Source organism: Theropithecus gelada, chromosome 8 (assembly GCF_003255815.1).
Source record: "Theropithecus gelada isolate Dixy chromosome 8, Tgel_1.0, whole genome shotgun sequence".
NCBI lineage: Eukaryota > Metazoa > Chordata > Mammalia > Primates > Cercopithecidae > Theropithecus > Theropithecus gelada.
The window spans coordinates 11,078,564-11,093,878 of NC_037676.1; the positions used below are offsets into that span (position 1 = coordinate 11,078,564).

A 15,315-nucleotide genomic window follows, 5' to 3' on the forward strand; every position below is an offset into this window, starting at 1 on the left:
TTCTTGTTTTGTTTTGTTTTGTTTTGCTTGCCTAGGAAGAAATAAAAGAAAAGAATGCATTTGTTCTCATTGCCATTTGTTTTCTTAAAACATAGTTACTTGATTTCCAAGCTGTTGTTGGCACATATGCCTAGGCAATTTGGACTAGAGAAATGTCTAGATATTGGTATATCTTACCACTACTTTTAGCTTGAAGTGAATGTGTTACAAAAATAGAGTGATTATGAGCATTTTACTAGATACTAATATTTAATTAATTGAAGTTAAAGAATAACTGAGAAAAAAGGTAGAAAATGATGATTATCATTATTATTTTGAGATGGAGTCTTGCTCTGTCACCCAGGCAACCTCTGCCCCCTGGGTTTAAGCCACCCTCCTGCCTCAGCCTCCCGAGAAGCTGGGACTACAGGTGTGCGCCACTGCACCCAGGTAATTTTTTTTTTTTTTGGTATTTTTAGGAGAGAAGGGGCTTCACCTTGTTGGCCAGGCTGGTCTCAAACCCCTGGGGCCAAGTGATCTGCTTGCCTTGGCCTCCCAGATTGCTGGGATTGCAGGCCTGAGCCACTGTGGCCAGCCAATGACTGAAGAAATAATACATGAATTGCCCAAAGCTGAAGAGACCCTCAGGAACAGAAAGATGGCTGAAAGTCCCTGCCACGATAGTGAAGAAAGACCCTCGAGATGCCAGACACAGGCCTCGGAAGAAGATGCTAAAATATCCCCAGGAGGAAAACAGATGTCTTGACAGAAATTGGAATTAAGCTGCAGGCTTCAGAGCCTCCCTCTTCTCTGTGGTACCACTGAAAACCCGTGAAGTAAATGAGCGTTTTAGTTAAGTTTTCAACGCAGAAAGTCACGAGTCCAAGTCAGTGAAGAATATTTACAAAACACTTCATAGTTTCAGAGCCTCCCACAAATATAACCTCATTTTAACATTTTTTGAGGATACATTTACTCTATTTAAATTTACTATTTAAATTTTTTATTTACTATGGGTTTATATTTATTGAATAGTTCAATGTCTTTTCTTCATTTGTACTGTTTTAATTACTTTCTTATTATTTAAATTTTAAAAATTTTCCTTCATCTAATTTTAATTTAATGACTTGCCTCATGGTTCTGGCAGTTTTATTTAAGGGAATTTAGCACTTTTTTGCCCTATTTTAAGCCTTTTATTGCTTATAAAGTTTTTATCATTTTGTTGGCCGTTTTATGGAAAGTTATAGAAAATGACTAAATGTGAATTGTTTTTAAAACTGTCAAAGTGTTTTATGGTGAGACACTACTCACTCTTCCACTATGTCAGTTTTTAAGACTCAAACATGTAAACATGAAACATAACATTTTCTTGAGTGTGTATAATTCAAGCCTATTCAAAACTAACCTAGAAAATTTGAACATTATTTCGGTATCAAAGTCTGTCTCAGGGAAGAATTCAGGAACTAATCTTGTTGAAGATTATGAAATAATGTGTATTTGACCACATGTTTAGTAAGTATTCATAAGGCAGACATTTAGCTTAGCAGCAGATCACATCTAGAGGAAAACTAATCTTTCCTTTGGTGGTTCCTGATCACTGCCAGGCATCCAAATACAAAATCACAAAAACTTCAGCATCTAGATTGTTGTGTTTTAGCCCAACTCAGTTTTTGATAACATTGAGGTCGCGTATGTTCTTTCAGTGCCATTTGAAATCAAAAGCTAAATATGTCCTGCAGCTGGCTTGGAGTCGGGGGAGGAAGCCACATTTCCAGCTGTGAGGCTGCACCTCCCTTGCTGTCTTTGGAAATTACTGCTCCAGATTCAGATCCATTAAGAGAAGAGAGAGCGAGAATCCATTTTTTTAAAGTGACAGGAAACTCTTCAAGTCCTCTTTATTCGGAGGGTGTTCGGGCACCTGCTGACCCTCATGGCTGACCCTGGAGGGGTGCTCCCCGTCTCACAGGCAGTCCTTGGTGGCCGAGGCCCTGGGGAGAAGTCTCTGTCCCAGGAGCCGTGTGAGCCACCTTCGTTCCCTGATGAAGCCCTGGCTGCTGGGTCTGAATTTTATCCTCAAAGGCCAAATCGAACATGAATTCCTCTCTGTGTGGCAGGTCTTCTACATGGAAAGCAACTGCCATGGTCCACCGCAGCCACAGCCACCACTCGTCCATCCCTGAGTCCCCAGGGGTCTCACACCACCCTGCCTGGAGCAGGACATGCTTCTCAGCAGGCCTCAGTGTTTCCTTGGCTACATGAGTACAATCCATGTGTGTTATTACAAAATATTGTTCTGGATTTTAGGCAAACAACACGCTCAGCAATTGGAAGATTTCATGTTACTACATTTGAAAGGTCTGCTTTCACAGATAGGGGATAGATCTGCTTGGTAAGAAGTTTACTACTTTTTATTTAGCACCTAGTGGACATGGGGAGCTTGACGGTAATTATCAGATGCAATTTGTAGCCTGGCTTTGAATCTAGAATAACATTCATATTTCCTTTAAAATGCCTAGCCTACTTTCCTGTAAGAAGGTGCGGCTGTGAGAATTAGAATAAGCTGAAGTCTGGTTATTTTTGGTGTCTAACTGTCTCTACTCCAGCAGTTCATCAGAAGGTAGGTGCCCGATAGTAGCGGAGGGATTTCTGACACACTGGGACTCTTTCTGAAGTGAGTGTGTCTGAAAGGTATGTTTTGGGGATGGCAGCTTTTCAAAGTGTGCTGCGCTCTGACTATAGCCAGGCGTCTTGTTCCCTCACATTGCGTTCAGCTGCTGCGTGTGAAGGGCGTGGACTGTGGGCCTTTGACACCCTGGAGATGTGGACATTCTGGAGTCTGTGGAGTGGTTCTGAAAAGTCACATGGAAGGTGCAGCATGAGTGGAGAAGTCGCAGTGCATCAGGGTAAAAGGGCCTGTGTCAGAGCCACCGGGACTCCAGAGCAGAGAGAGCACGCTCAGGGCTTCAGAGCTGTTTGGATAAAGCCTCAGTTGTTTTCCCCTTGACCTGCTGAGCCACTGTCTTATTTTGGGTAATGTTCCTTAGGGTCTTGTGTTCCTCACTAGACCTAAGAAGGGAATGCTGGTCAGACCCCTCAGATGAGACTGTGGAGCTGGGAGGTTGTGACTGTAATTGTGTCACGGCAGTCAAGACGCCTGTCGGACCACAGTGAGGAAGCCTTCGTTCAGGACATCGCCACAGGTGCAGGGACCATCACAACAGGGGTTTGCACTGGGGGAGGGGGCCTGGGCTCAAGAACAAACACAACAAGGAAAAGTGGGAATCTGGAGCCAAGGAGCAGGGTGGGGGTGGATGGAAAACTTCTGAGAGGAGACCTCAAAGGTGAGGGAGATTCTGGCTAAACCACCCCACCAGGAGTCTTAGTGAAGGCAGACAGGGCGCTCAGAGGTCACCGAGGGGCGGTGGGGTGAGGAACCCAATCAGGTGTCAGGCTTAGCAGGGTTGTTGCTGAGACGGGATTTTGCAGGGAAGTGCACACACAGGTGGGCCTCAGAGGAGGTTCCGTCCAGAGCCTGACGAAGTCTCGGCCGCGAAGAGGCTCTTCTGGCCATCTTTCCACCCAAACCTAAATGCGGCTTCTGCTTGAGCAATGGTTTCCAGCTTGGCAGGAAACCTGACAGCATAATGAAAGCATCATTACAAAGAAACAGGTCTGTCTGAATGAACCGAAGCTCAACAATTGCAAAACGATGGGTTCTGTGGCTTGTGGTGGCGAGACCTGTGGAGGGCCTCTGTCTAAGCGGAGGACACTGCTTTGCAATCCTGTTTGCATTTTCTTCCTCCAAGTTCTGATTACTCTTGCATTCTTTGCATTAGACTCCAATCCCCAAGGAAGCTTTTCTCCATCTCGTATGTGAAAGTCATTCATAAACATCTTTTTTTCCTCAGTTGCCAAATTCGTGTGCCCCCTGCTGGGTATGTCTCACCACAAACGCAGGCACATGTTTTAAATAAGACAGAGTTAAAGGGTGTTGTTTTTTCTGCGAGCTAGATTGTCAGCTATTTTGTACAGTGCTCCCTTGTCTAGAAGCATCAAGAACTTTGAGATCTGGGATGGAGCAGCCACTGTGGACTCAGCCTCCTCGGGCCGGGCAGCACTGCAGCACTCTGGGCATGGGGATTCGCATGACCCTGGAGCTGCTCTCTCACCCCCAGTTGACAGCAGGGGAAGCGGGATGCAGAGGCCACAAGCTGGTGCGGCAGAGCCTGCCAGACGCATCCAATCTTTCTCTTTGGGATACGATGTTTTTTAATGGCCTTGGGCAGCATCACCGACGTTCAGAGTGTGCAGTTTCATGAGTCTGCATGTAGCATGACCCCAAGACCACTGTCGCAGTTGAAATAATGAATATGTCCGTCACCACCAGGTCTCCTTGTGCCCTGAGAGGGCCCCTTCCTCCCCTCTGCCCTGTCCAGGAAGCTCCAGTGGATCAGCTCACGGACCCCAGGACTCACAGAAGTGGGGCCAGGTGGTGTGTGCAGCTGGGGATGCGGGGCGGTCTGGGCTCTCACACTGTCAGGATGTTGCAGCTCACGATGTGCGTGTTGGTGGCGCGTTCCTTCTTCTCCTGGGTAGTGACCGCTGCGTTTGTAACATACTCGCCTGTTGATGGGGTGGAGTCTGTGGATTCTCTTGGATTTTCTGTGTTTACAGGGGTGGCAGCTGTATTTCTTCCTTCCAGCTCTTGTACACTTTGTCTCCCTCTTGCCCTGCCCAGAGCCCTGGTGTGGAGGTGGCCACAGGGATGTCCCAGGACCTGTCGGAGGAAAGGTTTTCGGCATTTCACCATCACGTATGACCTTGGCTGTGGGTGCTTGTAGGTACCGTGTATCCGATTTAGATTTCTTCTTTTGACGCCGTTTGATTCAAGGTTTTATCATACAATTTACATGACTGGAGTCTCGTGAATATTTTGCGTGGAATATTTGTAGCAACATCAGTGGGAGAGATGGGCCTGTGTCGCTCCCTTCTTGCAATGCCTTTGTCAGGGGAGTGAAGATGCTGGGGGCTTCACAGAGGTGTGAGGGGTGGGAGCTGTGAGGGGCCGGAGCTGGGAGGGGCCGGAGCTGGGAGGGGCCGGAGCTGGGAGGGGCCGAAGCTGGGAGGGGCCGAAGCTGTGAGGGGTGGGAGTTGGGAGGGGTCCGAGCTGAGAAGGGTGGGAGCTAGAAGGGGTGGCAGCTGTGAGAGGCCGAAGCTGTGAGGGGTCAGGGCTGTGAGGGGTGGGAGTTGTGAGTGGCTGGATCTGGGAGGGCCCAGAGCTGTGAGGGGTCACTCTCTCTGAGGGGCAGGAGCTGGGAAGGGTCAGGGCTGGGAGGGGCAGGAGCTGGGAGGGGTCAGGGCTGGGAGGGGCAGGAGCTGGGAGGGGTCAGGGCTGGGAGGGGCAGGGGCTGGGAGGGACAGGGGCTGGGAGGGACAGGGGCTGGGAGGGGTCGGAGGTGGGAGGGGTCAGGGCTGGGAGGGGTTGGAGCTGGGAGGGATCAAAGCCGTGAGAGGCCAGAACCCTAAGAGGCCAGAGCTGTGATGGACGTCGGGGCCATGAGGGCCCAGAGCCGTGAGGGCCTTTGGAGTCATCAGGGGTCATTATCTTTTCTGCTCTCTGGAAACGGGTAAGACATGTATTGGCTTTTTCTTTTCTTTTGAGATGGAGTCTCGCTCTGTCGCCCAGGCTGGAGTGCAGTGGTGCAATCTCGGATCACTACAACCTCTGCCCCCGCCGGGTTCAAACGATTCTCCTGCCTCAGCCTCCCAAGTGGCTGGGACCACAGGCGCCGGCCACCACGCCTAATTTTTGTATTTTTAGTAGAGACGGGGTTTCACCGTGTTAGCCAGGATGGTCTCGATCTCCTGACCTCGTGATCCGGCCACCTCAGCCTCCTAAGACTTTTTCTTTAAATGTTTAGTAAAAGTCACGGGTGAACCTATCTAAGCCTGAAGTTCTTTTGTGGGATTATTTTTAACTAGACTCATTTTTAAAGACAGATACAGGAGTTTTGTGATTTTCTGTTTCTTTGTGTGTCCATTGGATAAATTGTACTTTTCTCAGGAATCTGTTTCTAACGGATTAACTGATTTGCGTGGAGTTACATGCAGTATCCTTTCATTACCTTCTTAACACCAACAAGACCTATCAGCACCTCTGTGTTCTCAATGCTGGTCGTTCAAGCCTCCTTTCTTAAACTAGACTTGGAAATCAGAAAAACACAGTGGGGGAAAAAAAAGCAGCCTATAGTTAGACCACCCAAGGAGCAACCGCAGGGAGCATCCTGAGAAATGGATGTCCAGTCTCTCTTTTTAATGTATATTAAGTTTTCCTTTTCAAAAGCACATGCACACACATGTATGTGAAAAAATAGGATAAACTTACCATTTTATGGCCTTTTTGCCTCCTTCACCTTTTTAAATTACTGTTTTATAGTCTTATAAAAATAGAGCAATAGCATAATCGATCTCAATAGGGCAACCATTTGTTTCTCTTGTAGTCTTAGGAGGGGAAGCCGACCCCGGGGTAGGACACTGGTGAGGAGCTGCACTGACTGAGAGCTGGCGGAGAAGGACGCACCAGGAGGAACCTGGAGGTTGATAAGCCCCCACGCAGTGTTCTTGCTGGGTGATGAGGGTCTCCCCTGTGACCTGTCACGCCCCAGATGGGCTTCCTCTGGGTGGGGAAATGCTCTGTGTTACTTATCTCCAAATTAATGAAGGCAAGCATATTTTTTAATAGACACCTAAGAGGAGAGGCTTAATTTCATCTGTTTTTAACAGAACCTGGGAAATTAAAATGGATTACCTAGCCGTGGTTGGTTTTTAAACATCAGTGTTTTCAGAGCGGATCTAGGGGCTGCCATTCAAAGACGTCTGGGCCAGGCTGGTTGGTCAGACCTGCACAGTAGACCCCAGTAGCAACACACACTCACAGATGAAATTATTCAAACACCCGCTGGTGAGTGAGGAGCAAGACGAAGGTGTTGAGGAGACTCAGGCTGGGCGGCCTTCACCTTGCGACTGTGCGCTGAGCTGCTTCAGCCCGTGCCACGCTGTGGCGGCGGAGGCTGTGCAGAAGCTCATCACATGAAGACACGGTGGGAGCTCTCTTCCACAAAGCGGCAGCGGCCTCTTCTCACAGTTCCACAGCGGCGTTCCATTTCACCGAGAACAGAGCTGGGGGTGTCTACATCCTATGAAGACGGGAGGCTGGTGCTTGGTAAAATACTTCTGTATTTTCAGGGTGAGAGAAACCAATGCGACTGCTTCATCCAGTCGTGCGGTGGGACCGAATCACAGCTCCTGGTGTCCGCGGCTGGGAAGGAGCCCGGAGCTTGCCCTCTGCAGGGTTCCTGTCTGGCTCGAGGGCGGGCCCTGGGCTTTGAGGGCAGTGTGCTCAAGGCTGTTGAGACAGAGGGGAATAGGAGGCCACTGTGAAGAGATGCAGTGTGGAAGAGGAACTCATGTACTCTATCTCATTTCGGAGGTGAAGGGAGAGCGCCTGAGTGGAAATTATAGGGAACCTGCCTTTACGAGTGTCTCACAAACTTCACTCACGTCATTTCATCTTGATTCCTCACAATCTGTGATGGGGTGGACAGCCCAGAAAACTCACACAGGCACTTCCTAAAAATCAGAACTGTCTGAACCCCCGCCCCTGGCGTGGTGCAGCCGCAAGCCTTGTAGTTCTAGATCTGCTCGGGCAGCGCCTGGGAGCCGTGTGCCGGCCGTGGCACAGACATCTGTGGTATAGACTTTACCCATCAGTGTCTGGACGTGGCTTGGGTGTGGGGCAGGGCATGTGTGCCATGTGCTGTCTGTTCTTGGCCTGCACACATCCTCTGTTCCCCCTGCCTGGTGCCAGTTACTCATCTGAGACCCTTCTGTCAGGGAGCAGCAGCATGGGCACCGCGCCTCCGCCCTCACCGACGGGGCACCGCGCCTCCGCCCTCACCGAGGGGGCCCCGCGCCTCCGCCCTCACCGAGGGGGCCCCGCGCCTCCGCCCTCACCGAGGGGGCCCCGCGCCTCCGCCCTCACCGAGGGGGCACCGCGCCTCTGTCCTCACTGAGGTGTTGGGACTGCCGTGGTTTATCCACGGTGCTTTCTACTCACCCTCTCCCCAGTCACCCGTTTCCACCCCGGCTGCCCCTCCCCCTCTCAGCCCGCGAGAATCCGTTGTGCTGCCTCTTCTGTTCCGCATGTTCCGCGTCACCAGAGTGTAGTTTGAAATCGGCCGTGGGGAAGTATTTACACCAGGGAAATTAGTAGATGGGAGGACTCAGGACTTTTCGGGGAGCTGGTTGTTAGCCATTTACCAGCACACCACCAACCGATGCTGTCTATAAACCACCTTCTGCCAACCTGGAGTCCAGCTTAGCCTTCGTGTCAAAATGCACGAAGATGGGCAAGTCATCATTACTTTTTATTCTCACACACAAGTAACTTTAGAAAGGACCTAATTGTAAAATAAAATTTAAAAAAAATAAGAAATAAGGGTTTCCCGTCCCTCCCCCCCACCCCAAGGCCCATAGAAATGAAATTTTACTCTAAAAATGCAATAACTGGCCAGGTGCAATGGCTCATTCCTGTAATCCCAGCACTTTGGGAGGCCGAGGCAGGTGGATCACTTGAAGCCAAGAGTTTGAGACCACCCTGGCCAACATGGCGAAACCCCATCTCTACTGAAAATACAAAAATTAGCCAGGCGTGGTGGTGCGTGCCTGTTATCCCAGCTACTCGAGAGGCTGAGGCAGGGGAATCGCATGAACCTGGGGGCAGGGGTTGCAGTGAGCCGAGATTGTGCCATTGCACTCCAGCCTGGGCAACAAACTAAGACTCTGTCTCAGGAAAAAAAAAAAGCAACACCTTGTACATCCTTCAAAACACACCATTTATTATGATCGTAGCATCTGTGAGTGTATATACATCTAAATGAGTCTTTTATGGGGAAAAAAAAAAGTAGGCTGCTAATTACATTATTGTTAATTGCAGGATCTTTGATGGTAAAGTTGAGAATCACCGAAGTAAATAGTGTAAACTCTTTTTCTACTAAAACTACAAGATCCTGATGGAAAATTTATTTAGCCTCATACGTTTGTTATGGTTTCATTGTACTGAAAATTGTTATATTTGATTTTTTTAACAGATCAGGATCCTCATGACCAGCCAAAGAGAAGAAGAATTAGGAAGCATAAGTCAAAGAAAAAATTAAAAAATCCCAACAGTGTTCTTGTAGAACAAGCAGAATTAGAGAAACAGCAGAGTCTGTTACAGGAGAAATTTCAGCGACAGCACACAGATGGGCCCACGATAAGCAAAAATAAAAAAAGGAAACTGAAAAAGAAACAGCAAATTAAAAGGAAGAAAGCAGCCGGCTTGGCAACAAAGGCTGCTGGTGTCAGCTTCATGTACCAGCCGGAGGACAGCAGCAGTGAAGGGGAAGGCATGGGAGAGGCTGGTGAGGGGGGAGGTGCAGACGCCAGCGAGGAAGACCCGACACCAGCCAGGGAGGAAGACATTAAAGACGCCGGGGAGGAGGGAGGTGCGGACTCCTGGGAGGAAGACCCAACACTGGCCGGGGAGGAAGATGTAAAAGACGCCGGGGAGGAGGACTGTGCGGACTCTGGGAAGGAAGACCCAACACTGGCCAGGGAGGAGGACGGTGCCGACGCCAGCGAGGAGGACCCGATACCGGCCGGGGGGGACGATGGTGCGGACGCCGGGGAGGAAGATGATACAGTTACCAATGAAAAGGCAGATAGTGTTCTAAATTTTTTGAAGTCAACACAGGAAATGTATTTTTATGACGGTATGTTTTTTACTGTTTTGCATAGAGACATCCACTTAAAAGTTTATTAAAAGAAAGAAATATAATGCTTAAATGTGAAAACATACATTAAAAATATTCAATGTAAATGGTTATAAGGCAAAGATCAGAGTATTTACGTGCTTTCCACTGATGATGTGGACGGGCACGTGCCCCTGGCATATCCAGAGAAGCAGTGTGGCAGCCTTGGCCTGCGCCAAGAACAGGCTGGCCCCATGTCCTCCATGCCTCAGGTCAGGTTTTGGAGTGTGTTGGCATCCAGGCTGTTTTTCTAAACAAGAGATAAATCGAAATTAGAGGTTTTGATGAGCTGAGCTCACCTTCATAAGCAGACTGAGAGGTGAAGGAAACACAGCTTGTGCCTTTAGGACAGGTTTCATTTTCTCTTCCACGTGGAATGGATGCGTGATTTCTCAGCAAACATTTTTGTGCAGTTGTTTGTATTGACATAAGGAAAGTAAGCACAGGCTTAATGTCACAGATGGCGCTTGCTTACATCTGCACTCTGCTGTGTTGACAGCTGACCTGGGGACACGTGGTTGCCCCAGACAAAGATGATCACCAGGGGCTTCCTGGCTTTTTTCTCTTTAATTTTTTTTTAATAGTTTTTAATTTTTGTGGGTATAGGTGTCTTTTTAATGATGTCACCAGCAGGTTCAGGTTAATGTGGGTTTAGCAGATCCAGATTTAAGCAGGGCATTTGACAGTGTTGTTATGAACAAGATTAAGAAGTATCAGCTATGTAATAATTTGGGAATTAAGTAACTGATTTTTAACAGTGATGCAGAAGTACCATTTTTAATAGATTGATTTCAGTACGAAGAGCACTCGAGCCTCTTCCTCTTTAGCATGTTTCTCAGCAGATTATATTAACAAACTGAAAACACATCCAGATGGCACATCAGGAAGACGTGGCTAAGACACTGCAAAGTGGAGTAGAATTCGGAAAGATCTCAGTAAACTTTCTATTCTGTGTGTGATCGAGCACCTTGGGGCAGACCAACAGTCATGCCAGGAGTAACCAAAAAGCCAGGTTGAGAAATACCTATTGAAGGAATCAGCAAGCTCCTCAGGAAATCGGCTCATAGAAAGATGAAACTCCTGGAACCCGCACGGGGAGATTATCGTGGAGACATCCGCAGCCACTTGTCTTCAGGAATCTGCCAGTCCTGAGTGTGGGCGTTGGGTGAGGGTCTGGGGAAAGGACCTGGTGAAGCCCAGAGAGGCAGAAAAACCAGCCTCACAGGTGGAGAGACCAAAAGCAGAGCCTGGAGCCTGGTGAGCACGGACATTAGAGCCGGGGCCAGCGGGCTCGGAGGTCGGAGCCGGGACCGGTGGGCTCAGAGGTCGGAGCCAGGGCCGGCGGGCTCGGAGGTCGGAGCCTGGGGACCAGTGGGCTCGGAGTTCGGAGCCAGGACCAGTGGGCTCAGAGGTCGGAGCCAGGACCAGTGGGCTCAGAGGTCGGAGCCGGGGCCGGTGGGCTCAGAGGTCGCAGCCGGGGCCGGTGGGCTCAGAGGTCGCAGCCGGGGCCGGTGGGCTCAGAGGTCGGAGCCGGGGCCGGTGGGCTCAGAGGTCGGAGCCGGGGCCGGTGGGCTCAGAGGTCGGAGCCGGGGCCGGTGGGCTCAGAGGTCGGAGCCGGGACCGGTGGGCTCAGAGGTCGGAGCCGGGACCGGTGGGCTCAGAGGTCGGAGCCGGGGCCGGTGGGCTCAGAGGTCGGAGCCGGGACCGGTGGGCTCGGAGTTCGGAGCCAGGACCAGTGGGCTCGGAGTTCGGAGCCAGGACCAGTGGGCTCAGAGGTCGGAGCCGGGGCCGGTGGGCTCGGAGGTCGGAGCCGGGGCGGGTGGGCTCGGAGGTCGGAGCTGGGGCAGGTGGTCTCGGAGGTCACAGCCGGGGCCGGTGGGCTCAGAGGTCGGAGAACAGAACTCAACACTCTGCATGGCTTCCCTTAGAGCCTTTGCCCAATTCTGAAGCTGTGGGTGGAAGATGAGAAGCCACACAGAGCCTCCGAATAACGTAGGGGCCTCTTGGCCATCTTGAGGTGCTGATCAGATGAGGACTGGCCTGACTCTGGAGCCCAGCAGAAAAGGGCAGCCCAGAGGCAGACAACCCTGTCCCAAATGTGTGGCCACCCTGGAGTCAGCTCAGTCCCTGCACAGTCCAGGGGATCCACCTCTGCTCTGTCTGCCTGGCGGAGCAAAGGGTGAGACCTCTAGAAGAAAATATCACCATCCTAGACCTCTGCAATCTTTCCTATGCATTCAGCAACAGTTTACTAGGCATGCCACGAAACAGGACCACAGCACCGAAAACGAGAAAAAGAGCAGTAGAGCTGGAGCAGGAGATTCTGGTGTTATCAGACAAGGAGCTTAAAGTAAGGGGGGAAAAAATTGGAGCATTTTGCCAGGTAATTTGAATCTACTAAAATAATCAAATGGAAATTGTAGGCCCGAGAAATATGGTAACAAAAATTCAGGCCTCAAAAGACAGGGAAACGGCAAATGGGGTTCGCCTAAAAGAGAATTAGTGACCGGGAAGACGGGTGAAAGAAAGTCTCCAGAATGCAGGGTGGAGAGAAAACAGATGGAAAACCCAGGAAAGAGCCCAGCAGACTTGGAGCGGGAAGTCCGGTGTCTGCAACAGGCCCAGGTGGACAGGAGAGGACGGAGCAGGGGCGGGACAGAACGACATGACCGTTGGGAGTTTTACACAATCGTTACGGGACACAGAGTCACAGGTTGAAGAAGTCCTGCCAAGTCCAAGCAGGGTTAATGCCAAAACCACCACAGGCGACCACGTTTTGCAGTCGAACTGCTGAACAGCAGCCTGAGAAACAAGACCAGCCACCAGGCTGAGGGGAAGTCAGGGGCTGGTTTTCAGTTCTCCTTGATTTCTTCTAAACAGCCACAGTCATTCTTTTTTTAAAGCTATGTGACATAGAGAGCTTGGTTTCATCGTCTGGTTTATCCTGCTGCTGTTCATGGGGTTGAGTTGTGTGTTGGACAGGGAAGGCGTCTCACCAGACAGGCGCGCAGACGGGCCAGGGAAGGCATCTCACCAGACAGACGCGTAGACGGGCCAGGGAAGGCGTCTCACCAGACAGACGCGTAGACGGGCCAGGGAAGGCGTCTCACCAGACAGACGCGTAGACGGGCCAGGGAAGGCGTCTCACCAGACAGACGCGTAGACGGGCCAGGGAAGGCGTCTCACCAGACAGGCGGGTAGACAGGCCAGGTTTCCACAGTCGTTCCTACAGTGGGGTTTGTACTGAGCTCTGTTCTGATTCTTTCTTCTGGTAGCTTCTCATCTCCCAAACATCTCATTCTCTGTGAAGCGTAGGTTTGAGGCCTTCCTTAAGAGAGGAAAGCTTATCTTTGTAGAAATAAAAACAAAACTGTATTTCCAAGCAAAACTGACTTTATGTAGGTGTCTCCAGAGATGCAGCTTCAGCCGCCCTCGCCGATGCCGCTGAGGAACTGCTGGGCCGTCTTGCGTCACACAGCATGCCGCCCTCAGACGTGTCCATCCTGCACCACCTGAAAACACTGCTGCTTCTGCAAGATACTGAGAGATTGAAGCGCGCTCTGGAAATGTTCCCAGAACATTGCACGATGCCTCCTGGTAAGTACCGTACGATTTATTCAAGGTCCTGCTTAAGCTACTCTCATCGAGGTTTGCCTCTAAAAGACTCACATGCCACCAAAACAGCAATGAGTTGGAAAATATGACACTGCACATATGGCGTGGGAGAATGGAGTCCCACCGAGAAACAGGCTTCCTGCATCTCTGCTTGATACAAAAATATTTCACATAATATATGCAGAAACGCATGTGCAGTCTGAGTTTCCAGACTTGGGAGCTGTCAACTCTTGGAGCCAAATTTCCTAAGTTTCAATAGAAGTGAATTCATTTCTTCCTCTTTTCCTTCTCCGCTACTAGTGTGGTAGATGGTAAATTTTTGCTGGCTTCCAACTGTCTGGTACCTTATTGAACCCCTGACGTGGTGGTGATGACTTATTTTCCACCACATTCATCGGGCATCCTTTTCATGCAAACTGTTGTGTGCTGGGGCGGCTGTGCTCATGTCCTCCCAATGCCATGTGTGGTGACACAAGCTGTGGTGAGGGTACTCAGGCCACAGAAACCTGCAAATGCTGAAAATCTGAAGTCCAGGCTGTTGAGCCATTCACCTGCACACCACTGAGTGCAGAGCAGCACACCCGGCCCAGGGCCAGAAAAGGAGTCTGCAGATTTCGTGGAGGGAGTTTCAAAGTAAGTGTCGGGGGTGGTGTCTGTGCTTGGAAACCCCCAGGGTTGCTGAGGGGTCATGACCAGCATGTTAGAAAAGCCAGATAACGAGCAGCATTACATCACTGTGGTATGACGATGCCGTGGCACAGGTGCAGGGAGCCGGGGGCTGCAGGGACCATCGGTGTGCAGAGCATGTGGGTGCCAGAGGAGCTGCCTTTATGCAGAACGCCCTCCGTCGAGGAGGTGTTGGCTGTGTGTTGCCCTGCATGGTGCTCTGGGCTGTGGAGCCTGTCACTGAGGAAGCCTGGCAGGGACCCCACCCTGGGGCACTCGCTCCCTGGCTGAGGAGCTGGAAAAGAAGGACAAGGCCGGGCACGGTGGCTCAAGCCTGTAATCCCAGCACTTTGGGAGGCCGAGACGGGCGGATCACGAGGTCAGGAGATCGAGACCATCCTGGCTAACATGGTGAAACCCCGTCTCTCCAAAAAAATACAAAAAACTAGCCGGGCGAGGTGGCGGGCGCCTGTGGTCCCAGCTACTCGGGAGGCTGAGGCAGGAGAATGGCGTGAACCCAGGAGGCGGAGCTTGCAGTGAGCTGAGATCCGGCCACTGCACTCCAGCCTGGGCGACAGAGCGAGACTCCGTCTCAACCAAAAAAAAAAAAAGAAGGACAAGAAGCCAGATACACGGTGAGATGCGTCGTAGAGCTCCAGATAGATCCTGGAGATGAGGCTGTGGAGGAGTGGGAAGAGGAGGTGTTTTTGCAGCCAAGTGCACTTGCGCTGAGGTGGGTGAACCCGTGTGTTTGGGGAGCTGCCAGGAGCCCAGTGGCTGGACCAGGGGATGGATGTGAGTTGCAGAAGGTGCAGAAGGTGGAGAGGTGACAGGGCCAGGCACATGGGAGGAGCCTGGTGGCTGGACCAGGGGATGCGGGTGACAGGGCCAGGTGCATTGAGTGAGTCTCAGAAGGGGGAGAGGTGACAGGACCAGGCACATGGGACCCTGGGCATGTGCGGCCTTGTGGGCGTCTACGCAGAGACAGGAGGTTCCTGGAGGCTGTGAGGCTTCTGGGCTATTATCTTGAGGCTGGATGGAGGGCATGGAGAATGGAGACCAGGTGGGTGCTGCTGAGGACCTGCTGAGAGGGGCCTGCAGCATGGACCAAGGTGCAGCCACGGCTTAGGCAGCTGTAGCCGATGTCCGGTTGGACTATGGAGGTAGAACCAGTGGGAGCTGCCGAGTGGCCGGCGAGGCACTG

General features: G+C 51.0%; 1 protein-coding gene across 1 annotated transcript in view; it reads left to right on the forward strand.

Moving 5' to 3' along the window:
- The window catches only part of ERICH1 (glutamate rich 1), a 58,809-nt gene that overhangs the window by 40,857 nt on the left and 2,637 nt on the right, over positions 1–15,315 (forward strand). Inside the window, exons 4-5 of the mRNA XM_025394867.1 lie at positions 9,129–9,791; positions 13,233–13,427. Of these exons, the coding sequence (XP_025250652.1) occupies positions 9,129–9,791; positions 13,233–13,427 (858 nt within the window). The remainder of the gene's footprint in view (positions 1–9,128; positions 9,792–13,232; positions 13,428–15,315) is intronic.